Source organism: Vicia villosa, linkage group LG2 (assembly GCF_029867415.1).
Source record: "Vicia villosa cultivar HV-30 ecotype Madison, WI linkage group LG2, Vvil1.0, whole genome shotgun sequence".
Lineage (NCBI taxonomy): Eukaryota > Viridiplantae > Streptophyta > Magnoliopsida > Fabales > Fabaceae > Vicia > Vicia villosa.
In genome coordinates, this window is record NC_081181.1 from 142634932 (window position 1) to 142652604 (window position 17673).

At 35.8% G+C, this 17673-nt stretch overlaps 1 protein-coding gene across 1 annotated transcript; it reads right to left on the minus strand.

Moving 5' to 3' along the window:
* Nucleotides 1-11365: 11365 nt before the first annotated feature.
* Nucleotides 11366-12832, minus strand: LOC131650198 (uncharacterized). The gene is made up of 3 exons (XM_058919917.1): nucleotides 12609-12832; nucleotides 11767-12501; nucleotides 11366-11684 (listed from the first exon to the last, which is right to left on the minus strand). The coding sequence occupies exons 1-3, from the start codon at nucleotides 12830-12832 to the stop codon at nucleotides 11366-11368; spliced, it is 1278 nt and encodes a 425-aa protein (XP_058775900.1).
* Nucleotides 12833-17673: the final 4841 nt, after the last annotated feature.

Sequence of the window (17673 nt, forward strand, 5' to 3'; positions counted from 1 at the left end):
TAAGCTAACCTGGTCCCTTCTATAATTCGATTCTTGATTTTGCTATCTTCCTCATTGAAGTTTCCTCGAAAGGGAAGATAAGTTTCGAATGTAGCGTTAAGCCACAGTTGCAATAGCCAGAAAGGACCAGCATAAAGCAAAGTACCGGATTTGTAATTCTTGGTAAGGTTTGCAGCTTCGCTGAGGTTTTCATAAAGAAACCCTAAAAGCAGTTGGCTGAGGTTGAGCTTTTTTCCAGCATGCAACTGATTAGCCATGCAAAGGTATCTCTTTGCAACTTGTATGGATCTTGAGCAGAAGGCACATCGTGAGAGCCATAGCGCTAAGAAAGCAATATGCTCTTCATCGGATACTGCCGTTTCGGTGGTGATATGGTGCTTCTGGATGAATGCAGTATAAGTGACTATCGAGTCATTAAAACCAATAGTATCAGTATCCATCTCATTGGGATCGAAGGTTTCGCCAGTTGGTCGAAGTCCTGTAATCGCAGCCACATCGAAAAGAGTGGGGGTAACCATTCCACATGGGAGATGGAAAGTGTTGTGAGAAGCATCCCAAAAGTGAACCGCTGCTACTAGCTTGGGTTGGTTATATTCTAAGCCTGTTTTTGACAGTTGAATCAAATCGTATATTCCTAACGATTTCCAGAAGGATTCTTTCTGTTTCTCTACTTTTTCTAGCCAGGCATAGTACAAATCAGGATCTTTGGCTAAGGGAATTGACCTAAACACTTTTACAACGTTGGTCATATAGTTTAACCTAATTTTCGTCAAAGCCAAAGGGGTTACAGTTGAAGTTTCTTCAATGTTAGCAGATTTTCCTGAGGGAGAACAGCCATCTTCATCTATCTTAGTTTTGCTAACTAATGGTCTAGTCTTGTAATAAGCAGGGAAGAATCTATTCAGAGATGAAATATTTTCACCTGGTAACGGACCCATAAAAGCAAGAGATTTTCCAGAAAGTTCAAAGGGAATGATTACCTGGGAAGCGTAAATAGCGCGTACTTCTTCGGTGTTAGGGTTTGGAATGTGCTCTTGTTCCCCAGATCGTGTTGTTGATTGGAGCTTCAGAACAGGTTGAAGAACATTTGAAGATGAAGCCATAGAGAGATTTTGATTAAGAAAGCAAGATTTTGAAAAGATTGAGGATGTTGGTTTTTCCGTTGAAGAGGATGAAGAAATAGGAATGAAAGGTTGTATAGAAGTGCAAGACCAAGTATTTAAAGGTTTAACGGAAACTCTTTTTAAATCTTTTGGGTAAAACCCAAAGAACACGTGGCGGCTGGTGATTTAATCCGACGGTGGTTGAATAAATTGGCTTCACTCCTAGTATGTAGGAGTAATGATCAAGAAGTAAGGTCAAAAACGTGAGAATGTAAGTTATGAGAAGACATCTTTGAAAATGACAAGACGTTTCGGGAACAGGGTCATCAATGATTATGACGTTAGTCAGCAGTCTTGGAACTCTCAAAGATCAATAAGAAACAAAATCTTATGATGACAAGAAACGCCTATTTCTGTTGATTTTCGAAACAGGCATTTATTGGGGGCAATTTGTTAGCTGAAGATTTCGTCTTGTAATATTGGTCCTTCGAAGAAGTGGAAAATCGAAGGAAAGATGGTTACTGATGGCCATCCCTTAAAAACAAAAGATGGCTACTGATGGCCATGCTTCGAGAATAAAGATTTCTAAGTTCGTTATGAAGATAATGAATACTGAAAGCTAGCGAAAGTATGTGTCTTCGGGGACTTAGATAAAATTTATAAAATATATTCAAGTATTACTACTTAGCGTGTTTTCGTAGTGTTTTTTACACTGCCACGCGTCGAAGACAGACTCAGGCGGGAAGATTTGAAATTCGAAGACGGTTTCGTAACTGTCCAAGAAACAGATGGCATCGCTGGAAGTTCTTATGAGAGACGTGGCAGCAGATTCGTGTAGGACCGTTAAGGTCGAAACTAGTATAAATAGGAGTCTTAATGTTAGGATTCTGTGTGTTCATCTTGTACAAATCACTCACATATTTACTCAAGTATCAAGCGTTAAGAGAAAGAGTTCGCTGAGAAAATGTACGTATGACACCACCACTTTAATACATGTGTATTATCTTTCGTTTTCGAATATCTTTCAGAATTACTGCATTCCATTTACTTCTTGCCATTTACATTTCTGTATCTTTACTTTAATGTCATTTACTTTCGAGTTACTTTCATGTCATTTATTTTCAAAGTCTTTAACATTTCTGCATTCTAAGATTCTTTACGTTTTAACAATCCTTTTAGTTTCATATGTTATGTTACTTATCTTTTCATTAAAATCATACTTACGTGTAACAAAGTGATTATCAAGATTACTTGTTCTTTAATCGAACAACGCTTATTGAAGAAGACGAATCATGAATATGGTTCAAATGAACATTGAGAACAATCTTTTTGACTATGTGTCCTAGGATCAATCTAGTCGATCCTGCGAGTAACCAAATCATATTTATTATAGTTTGGAAGACTAGCGGTTGTTTACCGGAAATCACCGTAAACAGTCCCGCCCAAGCATCTCTATCCGCTGGCATATCGGCAGGAGATCAATGACATGGTCATCCTCGGCCTGCTGGTTCTCCAGGATCTCCTCGTATGCTGGCCTAGGAGCGTCGGGAGCGCCGGGTGTCATCAGAGGATGTGACACCCGATAGAACCATGTCACGTACCCCTCTACACAATGCCACTCTTGGGTGGCCTGCATGCGACGATACTCCTCCGGGACCAAATGATGCTCACAGTCCTCAAATATGGCAGTGAGCTCCATTCAGGTAACTGTGTCGGGAGCAGCCTCAAACGGTGACCTCGGTATCATCTGCACATGTCCAAACTGCCGCATGCACCGCTCAGGGAGATACCTCACCATGGTGTTGGCCCCGCATGCCAACTAGCCAGAGTATAACGCGATGCGGTCAAAGGGGACATCAGCAGTGTAGTCACTGAATGGCCTCCAACGAATGTCATCGTGAGTTGTGCGGTCGAGGTACCCGCGATATGGTCCCATTGCATTGTTCCCCCTTTGGAGAAGTATCGGGCGGCCCTAGGCCTGACGTCATCGTACGCAGGATCAATGGCGAAGCTGTGGATGCGGGGGAAGTAGGAGATGATCCATCCCTGAAACACTAACATGATAATGTATTAAAAATAAATACGAACCATAAATAAATGTGAAACAATTAAAATGAAACATACCGTCAGGAGTGTGGCGGATCTGGTCATCTGCCTGGTCCTCCAGTTGGAGGCTTCATTCAGCTTCTGGTATATGTATACCAGAATAGTTGACCCCCAGTTCCACTAGTGAATGGTAGTCACGTCCATGAAGTAGCGGAGGTAGGTCACGTCGGCGTATCTTGCACTCTTGTCCATAAAGAGTGCAGTGCCTACCAAAAATATGAACCAACACCGAAGAGTGCAGGCACGGTGATACTCCATAAATAGGTCGTTACCCGCCTCCTCGGAATCGGCCGCCGCCACCAAGTGGTGCTCATACTGATCGCTCAATGTGGAGAACCGGATATGAGGCCCATTTGTCTTCCGGCACTCATAATCAGCCATATAAGGGTCCTTACCCAGATAGATCTCCATCCACTCGATCGCATCGACCCTCTGGATCCGGGAATGGTTCAGCAGCATCCCCCTAATCGGCAAGTGGAGAAGACAATGCACATCGTGCAAGGTGATCGTCATCTTCCCAACCGGTAAGTGGAAAGAAGACGTCTCCCTATGCCAATGCTCCACAAAATCCCCCTGCATGCCGTGGCTGATGGTCGTATACCCGTTCATGCACAACCCACCTAGCCCGGAAGCAGTCACCGCATCATTAAACCATTGCGCCTCTGGTTAAAGAGACAAAAATCTTTCGCGCGTGGTTCATCATTTTTAAAGTCGGTCTTTCCTGTTACAACAAAAACAAAAAACATTGTTAATTAGACCGTTAAGAAAATGTGGAATAAAAAGCTAAATAAAAAACAGTTAAATAATAAAGTCGGATAAATTATAAAAAATACCTCTCCCTCCCAGACACGTCGAGCGACGTGCTCGTGGTAGGAAATCAGCACGGACGTCTCCCTAGGCCCTCCCGGGTAGCCCTCCTCCTCCTCCCCGTGTGGAGGATCAGCATCAGGTATCTCCTCCTCCGCCTCCTGGTATCTCACCTCCTCCTCCTCCTCCCGTACCTCCTTCCGACGGGAAGAGGATACCCGAGCCAGCCGACTCCTCGATCCAGACGAGGAACCAGGCTCATCTGTTTGGACGGGTGCTCGTACTCCACCCCGTCCCCGCGTCGATGCAAGCTGCGCCGCCCGCTTGCGTCTAGCCGACGCTGTCTGTGTCTCTCTCCCCTGTCTAATTCTAACTGAGTTGCCTGCCATTTTCCTGAAACAATTGAAATCCATAAGCGGACAGGTTAGAAGGCTAAACAATCAACAAAATTATAAAAAAAACATTTGGGTCAACTTCGGAAGTGCATTTCCGAAACTGGTCAGGGAGGTGTTTTTGGAAATGCACTTCCGAAAACACCTGCAACACCATTTTTGCAGAAAACCCAAAAGCTTGCTCTAAGTGCATCAAAACCTCAATTTTCCTATCTAAACAACACCAGTGACATGTAATAACTTAAATGAACTACACTATAACACCCCTAATATCAATTTCAATCCTAAATTGAAACTTTAGAAAACTTACAGATTTGAGATGTTGTTGGAGGTGCTTTAGAAGTAGTTTAAGAGCCTTTGGAGTAGCCTTTGATGGTCTTTAAAATTGTCTCTGGTGGTTATGCAACTGGTTCAGACGAATTTTTGGATTTTTGAATGATTTAGGGTAAATGATTTTGGTGGGGAGGCTGTTTTGTCTAAACAACAAAAACGCGCATTATTTCGAAAATGCATTTCCGAAATGTTGTTTTCGGAAATGTATTTCCGAAATATTTTTTTTACGTAAAAAAAAAGGTGATTACGGAAATGCATTTCCGAAATCAGTCTTTTTTTCAACTTGAGAAACGCATTTCCAAAGTAAATGGGCAATTACAGAATTTCGCTGAGTGTCACCAAGAAGATAGGGAGGTGGATAAAGAAATTCTCTTAAATTAAGGGTAACACTTCATTACCCTTGAATTTAGTAGGGTACCAAAACTTTGTCCAATCAGATCTTATTAATCAATGATACATTATTTTTTATAATAATTATTTAAAAATAAATTTAAATTTTAAATCAATTTACACTAAAGGTACTGATACTCAATTACTCATCATGAATACCTAAAAATTTACCTTAAATTAATTTTAAAATATTCAAATATTAAAGTTGCTCGTGAAAGCATATTATTAATTAATGTTTATTGCATATTTATTTTATGAGAAAATAGGTGATACATTGAGGTTGTAAAATATTTTTACAATGTTAACCAATCACCATCATATATTTAATTAAATTTTTTTTATTTAAGTTTTTTTTAATAACATTACAAATTGATAATTTTTTATTAGATGACAATGTAAAATTATTTGTATATCTATTAAACCCTTATATTATTTTGAAATCAAAACATCAATTACTATAATTCAGATATTTTCATTTTAAAATATCGAATATTTTCTACGTACTCAATATTTTATCCCATTTGATTTATTGAAGAACAAGTGTCTAGCCAGGGCTAGGTAAATCGGAAATGAAGACAAAAAACGCAACCAAACAAAGACAATTGAAGAAGAAGACAGGTATCTTTAGAATGAATATTTATTGCCAGAATGATAAATTGACGACTTGAAATGGTTTCCAATAATATTACCTAACTCCGCTGATTATGACTGACACAACTATAATTGAAGGAAGATGTTTACAGAATTGATGTTTAAATTAAAAATTGATTATTCATATGACAAATCTATGGGTTTGATTTTAACAATCTACGAACCACATAAGGTTAGGTTTAAATTTTGTTGAATATATATATATATATATATATATATATATATATATATATATATATATATATATATATATATATATATATATATATATATATATATATATATATATATATATATATATATATATATATATATATATAACACAAAACTCACAAATTGTTCAATAAAGAATAATTGAATGATTGTGTATTAGATTAGATGTGTCCTAAACGATATTTCAATTATGATCGGATTTCAACAGCACTAGTTTCACATAATTTAATCATTATTAAAGCTCAATTAAGAATCAATTCTAACAAAATCTAATCTTATATAATAAATCACTACCAATTGAATAAAGGATAAACTACGCTAAGAATTGAAAACCTAAGCATACAATATCCTACAAAAATAAACTGCAAGAGTGAAAGAGAGGGAGTACACTGGAATATATAGTAGTTTTGCGTTCGTCCTCGCTTTTCCTACTCCACTCTTCAATGGTTTCTCATTAGAATCTGCTTTATTCCTTTTTATTTTGACAAATATTGAAAGAGTTCATACAATCACTAATCCACAATAATGCTGAGAAAAGTAAATCTCCTATCTAGATCTTGACTTCTATACAAGGTAATGCTAAACTCTTATGTGAAATCTTTACTCGATTCACACTTCTTGAATATTCGAGACTCACCAATCTGCTTCAAGCCTTCGTGTGTAGCAATCACCCCTTGATCCTACCGATTCCTTGAGCGATGAACTGTCTGAAAGTTTGAGAAGAACTCTATCTTGTCCGTAACCTTCCACACAGTCACTACCAAGGTAATATGGAGAGAACAATCTCCTTCTTTTCACTGAAATTTGTCAGCACCAATGACAACAACCTCAATCTTGCAAGCTACCTGAAAATCTCCACCAAATCTTCAAGAACAGTTAGTTTCAAGACGATCCCTCAATCAATTACAAATCTCCCATCATCAAAATCTAAAATCAAACTAGAAGTTGAAAATGAAAGAATTTTTGTTGCAATGGTTTTTGAACTTTAAAAAATGAGAGGGTGTTGATTTCATAAAATCACAATGCAAAATGTTGTAAAGTTGTGTTTGAAAAATGATGACAAAACGATTTTATATGTGCTTGAGATTAAACACAAAATGGATGAAAAAGGTTAATTAGATTTGAATTAAAATCATTTCATGGTCTTAGTCAAATGGGCAAGTGAAGTGGGATAAGAAAGCATAAATAGTTTTGACCCATTTCTCATCTGATTCCAATCAAGTGTAAAGTATGATTCGAATAAAAAAGCCCATGATTCGAATCAAGTGTAAAATCTGATTTGAATCAATTCAAACATATTCAAAAGAGAAATATGAGAAAAATTGTCTGATTCGAATCAGGTGTAAAGTATGATTCGAATCAAATGAAGCAAAGGTGACCCATATCTGTCTGATTCGAATCAAGTGTAAAGTCTGATTTGAATCAGGTTGTTTGAAAAACTCTAATTTGCCTCTATTCAATTTGATTTGAGTTAGGATATGTGTTTGATTCGAATCAAATACACAAAATCTCAATTTTTCATAATTTTCAAAATACTTTGAGATTTTCTATTTCCACCTAACTTGAACCAATAGCTCACATGGTTCTTATTCCACTGACTCATGCAACTGACTAAAAGCATTATGATTAAGCTCAAATATAACCATTGATTTATGCATGCTAAATCAAATTGGTTTGAATTTGATTAAGAGATGTGCAATCACGAAGGAGACTCAATAAATGATAGTAAATGAAAGCAATAAGACAAATTAACAACAAAATAACCGTATTGGGGGTGCTCCCCTGGATTTGTTAGGGACATGCAACTTCAGTCTCTTTCCTAAGGATATGTAGCTTCAAAAAGTCTGTCCACTATATAACTTAGAGACACACCCCCAAGTATGATCGCATAAATAATATGTCTATTTGTTATATGCATACATTATGTCTTACTCTGACATCAAAATATTTTACAGGTTCACCATTTCTCACTCAAAGAAAGAGCATACAAGAAGATGAAAAAGAGATTGAAGCACCACACTAGTACATCACAACCAGTGATGTGATTTACTCGGACATTAACGATCAAACATTATCACCCAATGTGTGCAACATTAAGATGTTACTCGAACCTTAAAAATCCAACGTCGTAGTAATACCCAAAAGCCTGACTCCACCAGCACTATCGTAAGATGATCCCATCCACTAGAATCACAAGTCATAAAATGGAGAATCCATGCGTAGAAACATACCACATCAATGAGTGTGTTGATAGAAAATAATTCTCGCCCCTCAATGTTCTCGATGATTGAGAGGTAAAATGGTCCAAAACGTGCGACTTTTCGCAACCTAGACATCATGAACACGACAATATACGTCAGGGAACACTATATGTTTGATAGAAGCCAAAATCAAGTGGATTAAAAATAAAGCAATACTAATCGAAAACACATGACTGACTCGCCTCAAGAGGGCGATGTCTATGCCAGGATCGCCAACTTTAAGTTAAGGAATAGAACATCCTCCTTAGATGGACCGAGATGAAAAAAGAGAGAGAACGAATGAGATGATGATATCTAATAAAGATACATGATACATATTTTCTATATTTCTCTCGTCTTTAATTTGCACATCTCTCTTCCTCTATCTCTTTGTCAAATTAGTTGATAATTTTTAATTAAATCTCTAAATTAAATTGTTATAATTAAAATTTGAAATTATTATTTTTGTAATTAAATTATTCCATTAAATTTTGATTAACTTATGTTAACATAGTAACTCAATTGTCCCGTTAAATTAATTCAGTTGATAAATATCTAGGAACATCAAATATATAAGCGCGAGTTCGAAGCTGCGTCATCTATTTTGTTCACCTTTAAAAATAAATTCTAGGTAGGGGTGGTTTTTGGTCATTTTTGGCTAGAAATCACCCCTCCCTCAACACCGTTTTCTTTCTCTTTCTATTTAAATAAGTGGTTATCCATATAGATTTGCTTCTTCTTTTGTGTGTTTTTAAGTTTTCATCGTCTTGTGCGGTGTTTGTTGGTTTTCCCGTCTTAGTACGGTGTTTGTTGGTTCAGATTGACACATTTACTTCAAATCATTGCAGATTTGAGGAAGACTTGGACGTCAATGTTGCAGATCCAGAAGTATGAATGTTCTGGTGACTTTTATTTTGTCATATTTGTAGGCACTTTCAGTTTGCCGTTGTATGCTATTAATCTAGGTGTTGCAAGATTGTTTGCAGATTCACCTTTTTCCGTTTTTAGCGATCTTGAATTTGTAATGATCGATGTATTTTTCAATTTGAATGAATGAATATCTTTTTAGTAAAAAAAAAAAAAAAATTTCCAAGTTGCTTAAAGACTTACAGAATATAGTACACATTGAAAGTATAATTAAATCGCAGTTACAAAGCTAATTTATTGATTTGCTAGATTATGTCTATGATTAGTGCCCGCGACCTATCCTATTATAAAAAAAATGAGCTAAAAGTCACATGTCACTTTATATCGATATTGGATAATGTCACTATCTATTATTAACTGCTCTTAATATAAGACCAATCAATTTCATATTATAAAGAGGAACCAAGCTCTCCAATTTAGTTTGATTAACGGTGGTGACATAATGTTTCTCAATGAGTAGTATTACTCAATTTCTTTGCATTAATGAATAGGAGGGAACTAGACCCATTTGATATTAAAATTTTCTCTTAAACCAGACTATATTAGTGGTAATAAGAAAAAAAATATATATAAAAATTAATCTTCTTTCAAATTTTAGGATGCATTAATTTTTTTAAACATAAATTTAATTAATACTATTAATTATGAGGTTTCCCTTTCATGTCTTGGAGAGCTTGACTCCGTCTTATTTAATTAATTTCTCTTCACAATTACTTCTAGATGACAGGTTTATTTGTCAAAATGAGTAGGGATCCTCTCTATTTTTTAAGAGAAATGGAGAATACAATTACCAAAGTATTGATGCATAAATGTATATATTTTTAAATGTATGACATATAATTTATATAATTTGACTTGTATCTAATAAAAATATTAGTAATGACATTCTCAATTTTTTTTGAAAAATGAAGAAGATCTCAACCTTGTCAAAATCTTTTTAGATGTAGAATTATTTACAACATTGAATGATTGAATTATGTTTTTTTTTTTGTTGATGTTGTAAAGAGAATTCATCACTTGTTTTTAATTTGTAATGTTTCTTCCAAAATTTGATACTTAGTCGTTAATCGACTTGGTGGGGTATGCCACCTGACTTGTTTTATTTATTTTCAATTTTTTTATTCCTTTTAGGTAGCTTCCACCTTGAACGATGCTTAGATTTAATTTGAGATTTTGTGGCGTGGTCAAAGAAAGAGTGTTTAGGGAATGGAATAATTTATAATTCATTCATGTAGGCGCATTCCTTAGATTATGCATAGACATAACTGCTTAATACTATAAAAGGAAATAAATTAAGAGGCTACTAACTAGGTATAATGATATACATCAATGCTATTGATATATGTTTAATCATAGATTCATTCTATCTTTAACTCTCTCCCTCAAACTAATGGTGATGAAGTTACTCTAAGTTTGTCCCTTAGAAAGTTGAATCTTGAGTGAGTGAGTGATTTAGTTAGACAATCTACAATCTGGTCTACAGTTGGAACATAGGCCACTTTGATTTAACCTTTAAGTACTGAATCTCTTATGAAGTGAACATCTATTTCAATGTGCTTGGACCTGGCATGCATAACAAGATTTGATGCAAGTGCTTTAGCGCTCACGTTACCACACCACAATACTGGCTTCCTCGGTAGTTAGTTTTAATTCATTTAGGAGAGATCTAATCCAAGTTATCTCAGCTGCCAAGTCAGCTACATCTCTATATTCAGATTCAGTACTTGATCTTGACCAATGGCGGAGCTAGGAATTTTATGTAGCCTGGGCAAAAAATTTAACTGCACGTTACATGTGACAATATATAAATAGTCATAAAGTGTGCTACATAAGAGAGATGAAACCTAACCTACGAATAGTGTGCTAAATAAAATTAGGAGGTAAATGCCCTCTCCGAAACTTATTTGCAGTGAATGTTCGAATAATATCAACATCTTTAAGTGACTTGAATATCTCCCGCTCGGTGTAACATATCATCAAGTCATTGAATCACACATCGTTGATCTTGTTGCGCAAATTAGGCTTGATAATCTTCATTGTTGAAAACGCTCTTTCAACGAATGTTGTCGAACACCGGCAATATCAAAGCTAACTCAATGAGCTAGTAGACCAATGGAAATATCAAATGTTTCTCAGTTTGAACCATCTTCATAGCCAAAATTTGAACACCTTCACAAGAAGTAAAGGAAACATGCCTTTTCACTTAATGTACATAAGTCTCAAGTTGCTCCCTTATAGTTCCACGACCATCATCAGAAAAGTATGCATGATAAATATTAGCAAGACGAGCAAGCTTATCAACATCAAACTTGGAAAAATAGTTCTTGGGGTCAAGACATGAGAAGCAATCCAACACAACGTTACTTCCCTCACTAAACCGGTGATCCATCTCCACACATATTTTGTCAATAGTAACATAAAAAATCTCTGCACGATAATGATGAAGATTAGTGACAGTCCTCCCTTCTCTTCTTGAACGACCCCGAATCGGTATTTCTTCATCCATATTTAGCACTGGAATACTTTGAGCAAAACAAAAATTTTGGACATTAATAAATAAATCTTCCCAACCACACTCTCTCTCTCTCTCTCAATGTAGCAAACCAAGCTTTAACATCATCAACTAATTCCATAGCAAGCACAATATTAAGATCTTTTGTTTGCAATATTTTTGAAAGTTCATTTGTGATACCAAACAACTTTAACATAAGCTTCAGAATGAAAGCAAATTTAAAGCTCTCCATTCTTTCTATCAAACCTGCCACTTGAGATGGTCCACGTCCATCTCCATAAACAATACTAAGCACCTCTAACACGGAGAACCACATCTGATCCAAACGAATCAAGGTAGTATAATATGAACCCCATCTAGTATCTCCGGGTCTAGCAAGACTAGATGATTGGTGCAAGCCCTTTCGTTGAGATATCTCACCACTCTCAAGTCTATTCAAAATATCTTGGTGTTGGGCCTCCTTTAAAGCATACCTTATCTTGTAAGATGCACTTGTTGTGGTTACAATCAAGGAGATGTACTCAAAGAAATCATGAATAGATGAGCAATTACTAGCAACAGACACAACCACCAATTGCAAATGGTGAGCATAATAATGGACATAGAAAGCATAAGGGTTTTCATCTAGAATATTTCTTTGTAAACCATTAAACTCACCTCTCATATTTGAAGCCCCATCATATCCTTGCCCTCGTATCCTTGAAATAGATAACGTGTGACGATCGAGAATACCATAAAGAGCATCCTTTAATGCCTCAGATGTAGTATATTTGACATGATGTAGAGCAATAAATCGTTCCACAACTTTCCCTTTTTCGTTCAAGAACCTAGAAATATAAATAAAAATTCAAATTTATTCATATAAATTTGAATGAAATTTACAAGTTTAAGTTAATAATTGTAGTAGTTTCAATAACAAACTCATTGTACTAACCTCAACATCACCGCCATTTGTTCTTTGACAGATATATCACATGACTCATCAATAAGCACAAAGAATTGTCTATCACCAAACGCTTCCATAATCACATTGGTAACTTCATGTGCACAACACGTTGCAAGCTCCTTTTGAATGTCACCGAAAGTCATTGTGAAATTATTTTGACCACGATCAAAAGCATCTCTCACTTTTTCATCATAAGATTTTACCCAATCCATTATCTCTCTAAAACTCCCCTTGTTTAGAGAAATAGAGTTTTCATTATGGCCACGGAAAGCAATGCCTTGTGATATGAGATATATAGTACAATCTAAAGAACAAGTCAAATGGATCTTATACAATTCTTCTGATTCCCATGTTATTCTAGCAAAGATACTTGTCATACTTTGTCTGATTATTATAATCGTCATAGTGCTTCATACATAAGTTGTGCTTACTATTATGACTACCAATATGATCTTTAAAGCCTTTAGATGCATGCTTCCAATCTTTAAATCCGTCTTCGTTGAAGACTTAATAACCAAAATGTTCGGCCCTCCCGGGCGGCTTAAAGAGAAAGCAATAAAAACAACAAGCTGCATCCTTCGACTCACTGTATTCAATCCATGTATAATTCTTATACCATGCTTTACAAAATGCTATTGAAGACTTCCCAAATTGAGTACGAGGAAATGTTGCTAAATCTGGTTGCGTTGGACCCTTCAATATATCTGCCCTCCTCACTTGGTCTTGAATATTCGTAGCATACTCATGAATTTGTTTTCTACATTATGGATCACGCACAATCTCATTTGAATTAAATTCATTGGCCACATTAGGCGTTGTTTCTTCTACTTCAGCTTCCGCTTGCACAACATTAATATTCTCAATACTTGTTCTAGGAACCAAAAACTTTCTCATCTCTGAAATTTAATTATCCAGAAAAATAAACTATGAAGTTAAATTGAAAGTAAATGGTCTCGTCTGGGTAAGTAAGCGAGAACCGTTTAACTCTAAAGTCCACAACTAAATCTAATTAACTTAAATAATAATAAAAATATAACATAAATAAATAAAATTAATAAACTAATAAATTAATAAATAAAATAAAATAAAAAATGATGCACAGGGGTGGCGCCCCTTTTGCTACTTTTCTAAACTAAACCTAATTGTTAGACTAAACCTAATTAATAACTAAACCTAATTCAAATATTTTTATACCAATTTGAAAAAATAGAGAAAAAAACAAAAAGAAAAAGTAAGTGACACAAAGTATCATATATGATATATCTAATCTAACACTATTTTCTCATTCTCGGTAACCTAGACACACACTTACTTCTCTTTCTAGTTTCAATTATTTACTTTTTTTTTATTAAAAAAATTACAAAAAAGCAAGACCACACACTAATTGCAAAAGATAAGTCTTGGTCTCTCTTCTCTACCACCACACAACTTTTATGTTTCATATATTTTCTTTTTATTTACAGTGACAAAACAAAAACACAACACAAGCATGGCAATTGGCAAAAGAAAATAAGAAGATAGGAGAGAGCATTCAACTCACGGCGGTCAGACTCGACATAGAGGATACGGCGGAGAGGACAGGGTGGAGCAGTGTTTTAATTTTTAAAAAAACCTTTACTTGTAGTTTTGAACAAAGGTTAAGGGTTTTGTTGTAAGGATTTTTTTTTTAATTTCTGTTTTGATTCATAAATAATTAATTGGGTTGGGCCTAGACCATTGATTATTTATTTGTTTTAATTTTTACGCCCTGTTTTTACTAATTTTGCCTCTGATTTTGTCTAAAAATCGACTATTAAATTGGGGAAAATATAAAGAAAATAGGGGTTGAGCCTGGGCTAGCTGGGCACTAGAACCTCCCCTGATTTTGACACAACTTTTTGTTTCCTTGAAGACCAAGAAATCAATGTTTCACCAAGAAAAATGCATTGTCCTCCCATGGATTTTCTGTCATCTATACTTGTAGCTCAGTCAGCATCTGAAAAACTGTTTATAACTAAGCCAGTGGAAGGCTTGATATGTAGGAAGTAATTTGTTGTGCCTCGTAAATATCTCAGTATTCTCTTTATTCATTGCCAATGTTCAGTAGTAGGCGAGCTCATATATTGACTTAGTTTGTTAACAGAGAATGCAATATCTGGTCGTGTATTGGTGAGATATTGTAAGGCGCCTATGGCTTGTCTATACATAGTTGGTTCAACCATTGGTTCTCCCTCGATAGTAAATTGTCTCCCGATAACTGATAAGTGCCAAAATGTTGTTATTTTGAGTATATAATTGTGGCACTTATCGATTCTATTCATTCCGTTTTTGTAATAAAATCCCCACTTTTGTGTATATATTCACATTATTTAGTTTTCATATGTTTTATATACCGTTTAATAGTTTTTCCTTTGTTTTTATAGGTATTCATGCTTATTGGAGCCTCGAGGAATAAAGTGTCGAAGGCACGGCTCCGATTGCGCGATTTTGGATCAAATAAGCAAGATTTGTGCAGAGAGGTCCGCTTAGCGGCGTCTAAGCGCGCTTTCCAGTGGCGAACCAATTTTCCTGGCCGCTAAGCGGCAGCTTTGGCCGCTAAGCGGAGCCCTGTTTACTGTTCTAGATATTTTTGTAATACGTGTAGTCCGCTCAGCGAGGTTTGGCCGCTAAGCGGCCGTAGCAGAAATTATGTTTATATTTCTTCATTTGTAACATTTCTAGGGTATGGTTTGGGTATTTTTGAGTCCCAACACCATCAACTTCATTCTTAGAGTAGAATTGGCTTAGAAAACATCTTCGGAGGTTGCATTTGGATGATCGGGGGTGGATTGAGCGTCGAACGGAGCTGACAAACCGGGAGATTTTCGGTTCATTTCTCTTCTTCTTTGTGTATTTCTCTTTGGTTGGGTTTTGTTTGTATATTTACTTGAATCTTATGTATATTTACCGATTATAATGTTATATTTAACTTGCTTTACGAATCTGTGTTGATGTTATCCTGGATTTTTGCTCTATGCTGGGGATTTGGGGTGCTTTAGAGATAAACTTCTTGAATCCTTATCTAGGATGATTATCTGTTAGTTTCTGAACTCTAGAGATAGATTTAGAGCTAACATTCACTGTGGGTATCTGTACGTAATGCTTTCGTGTTTGAGCGGCGCGCGAGAGATCGCCGACGCGAGAATACGGATGTTCTCGTGACTTCGCGTTAGAGATAACCTTAGTTGTGAGATGATCTCGTTTGTGCTCCAGAGATGGACGCTTATGTGAGAGATACGTGATGACATAGATGAGTATCGTAGGTTGAGTATAACGGGTTGGTAAGTGTATGTTTGTGAAGAGTGAATATATTTACATTCCTGATAAGTTATTTCTCTTCTAAGAATGTGTTTTTTCTTTTCCTGTCTATATCTTTGTTTACTTTTTGCTCATTCAATCCCGAGCTCGAAACCGTAGAAACTGTTGAATGGCATCTCTCCATCTCTGTGGACGATAAATCCCGGATCAATATTTCCAAATCTTGTTTGTTGCTTGCCCTATACTGCATTCAACAAAATGGCGCCGTTGCCGGGGATGGTTTGATTTCATCGCAATAGTTTCCGTGGTTTTGAGCTTTGTATATATCGTATATATTGTATAGTTTCACTTGTATATATATTTACTTGTACATGTTTACTTGTTTATGTTCACCATATAAGTTTACTTGTATATGTTACATATAAGTATACTTTTATTGGTGAATGTTGGTGAAACATGTTGATCTCGGATGAGCTCTTTAATAACAAATCATCACTTTTCAACTTGTGAATCCAACATTCAGTAACTTTTCTCTTTTTGTATGATAATAGTTGTTTGTGTTCCATACTTGTGCATATGTGTTGGTTTGTGTACATAATTGTATACTTGCATTTTCTTTTATGTTTGTATAATTGTTGTATATATTTGTACCCGTAACGTTTGTTGAGTGCTTTGGTTAGGACACTTTCTTTAGGCTTGTGCGGTGAGACGTCACCATGGCATGACGAGAGGAGGCTACTTTCCAAACACCAAAACAATAAAGGCGTCGAGCTAACGACGTAAAACAAGCGCTTATTGGGAGGCACCCCAACAGTTGTAAAGTTTTGTTTATTTTTATGTTTAAGAGGAATTTAGGTGAAGTGGTGTGTGATTGGAACAGCTGGTGCAATTCTGACTTTTCTGAGTTCTGATGTGCCCGCTAAGCGAGCTCAGCTCCGCTAAGCGAGCATAGCAGAATTTTGTTTTTCTGCTCTGTACCAGTGGGGTTCCTATTCCACTTGGTTCCCTTCTTTTTCCCACTTTCACCAAGGCTAATTAATAGTATATATTAGTTTTGTTTTTCTAATTCTTTTGTTGGTTGTTTGTACTCAAATTTTGTTCGGTGATTCGAAGATTTTTGAGGTGATTTTCCAAAGCTTGAGTGTTTCAACTTGCAGATGTATGGTAGGATATTGTTTTTGAAGTTGTATCATTCAAGGTACTCATTTATCGCTTTCTATAGCATAACATGTTTAGGAAACTTTTCATTTGTACAATTACCATACCATTCATTCTTTTACATTACTTGCTTGTTGATTGAATCACTTTAGTTCCCAGACCATAAATGTGAGGAAGCTTTCCATTGTTTACATATGCTGGAGGCCACAATCTTTGTTTTAACTGGATTTTATTATGCTTAATCTTTTGTTTATGTTGATTTTATGAAAGCATGAAAAGGATCAAGGCATTTTGATTCATTTTGAGCACAACCACCATAACCAAATAGTCAATTCACCTTGTGAGTGTGTGATCATTTGTTAACCCTTTTGAGCCTTTTTGTCAATGTCCATGTTGTTTTTGCTAAATGCTTATCATTGAGTGTTTAGTTCTCATTTTTGCATGGATGATTGTTTCTTTGTTTTCTTGAACCCTCAACCATGATTTTTGTTATGAATTTTTACCTTGCCTTAGAAAGTAGGGAGTATTCATATGATGATGTGGTTGAATTCAAGTTGGGGAGAAATGGTTGCTACTTATGTGGTTGTTGATACGAGGTTGAAAAGAAAGAAAAAAAAAA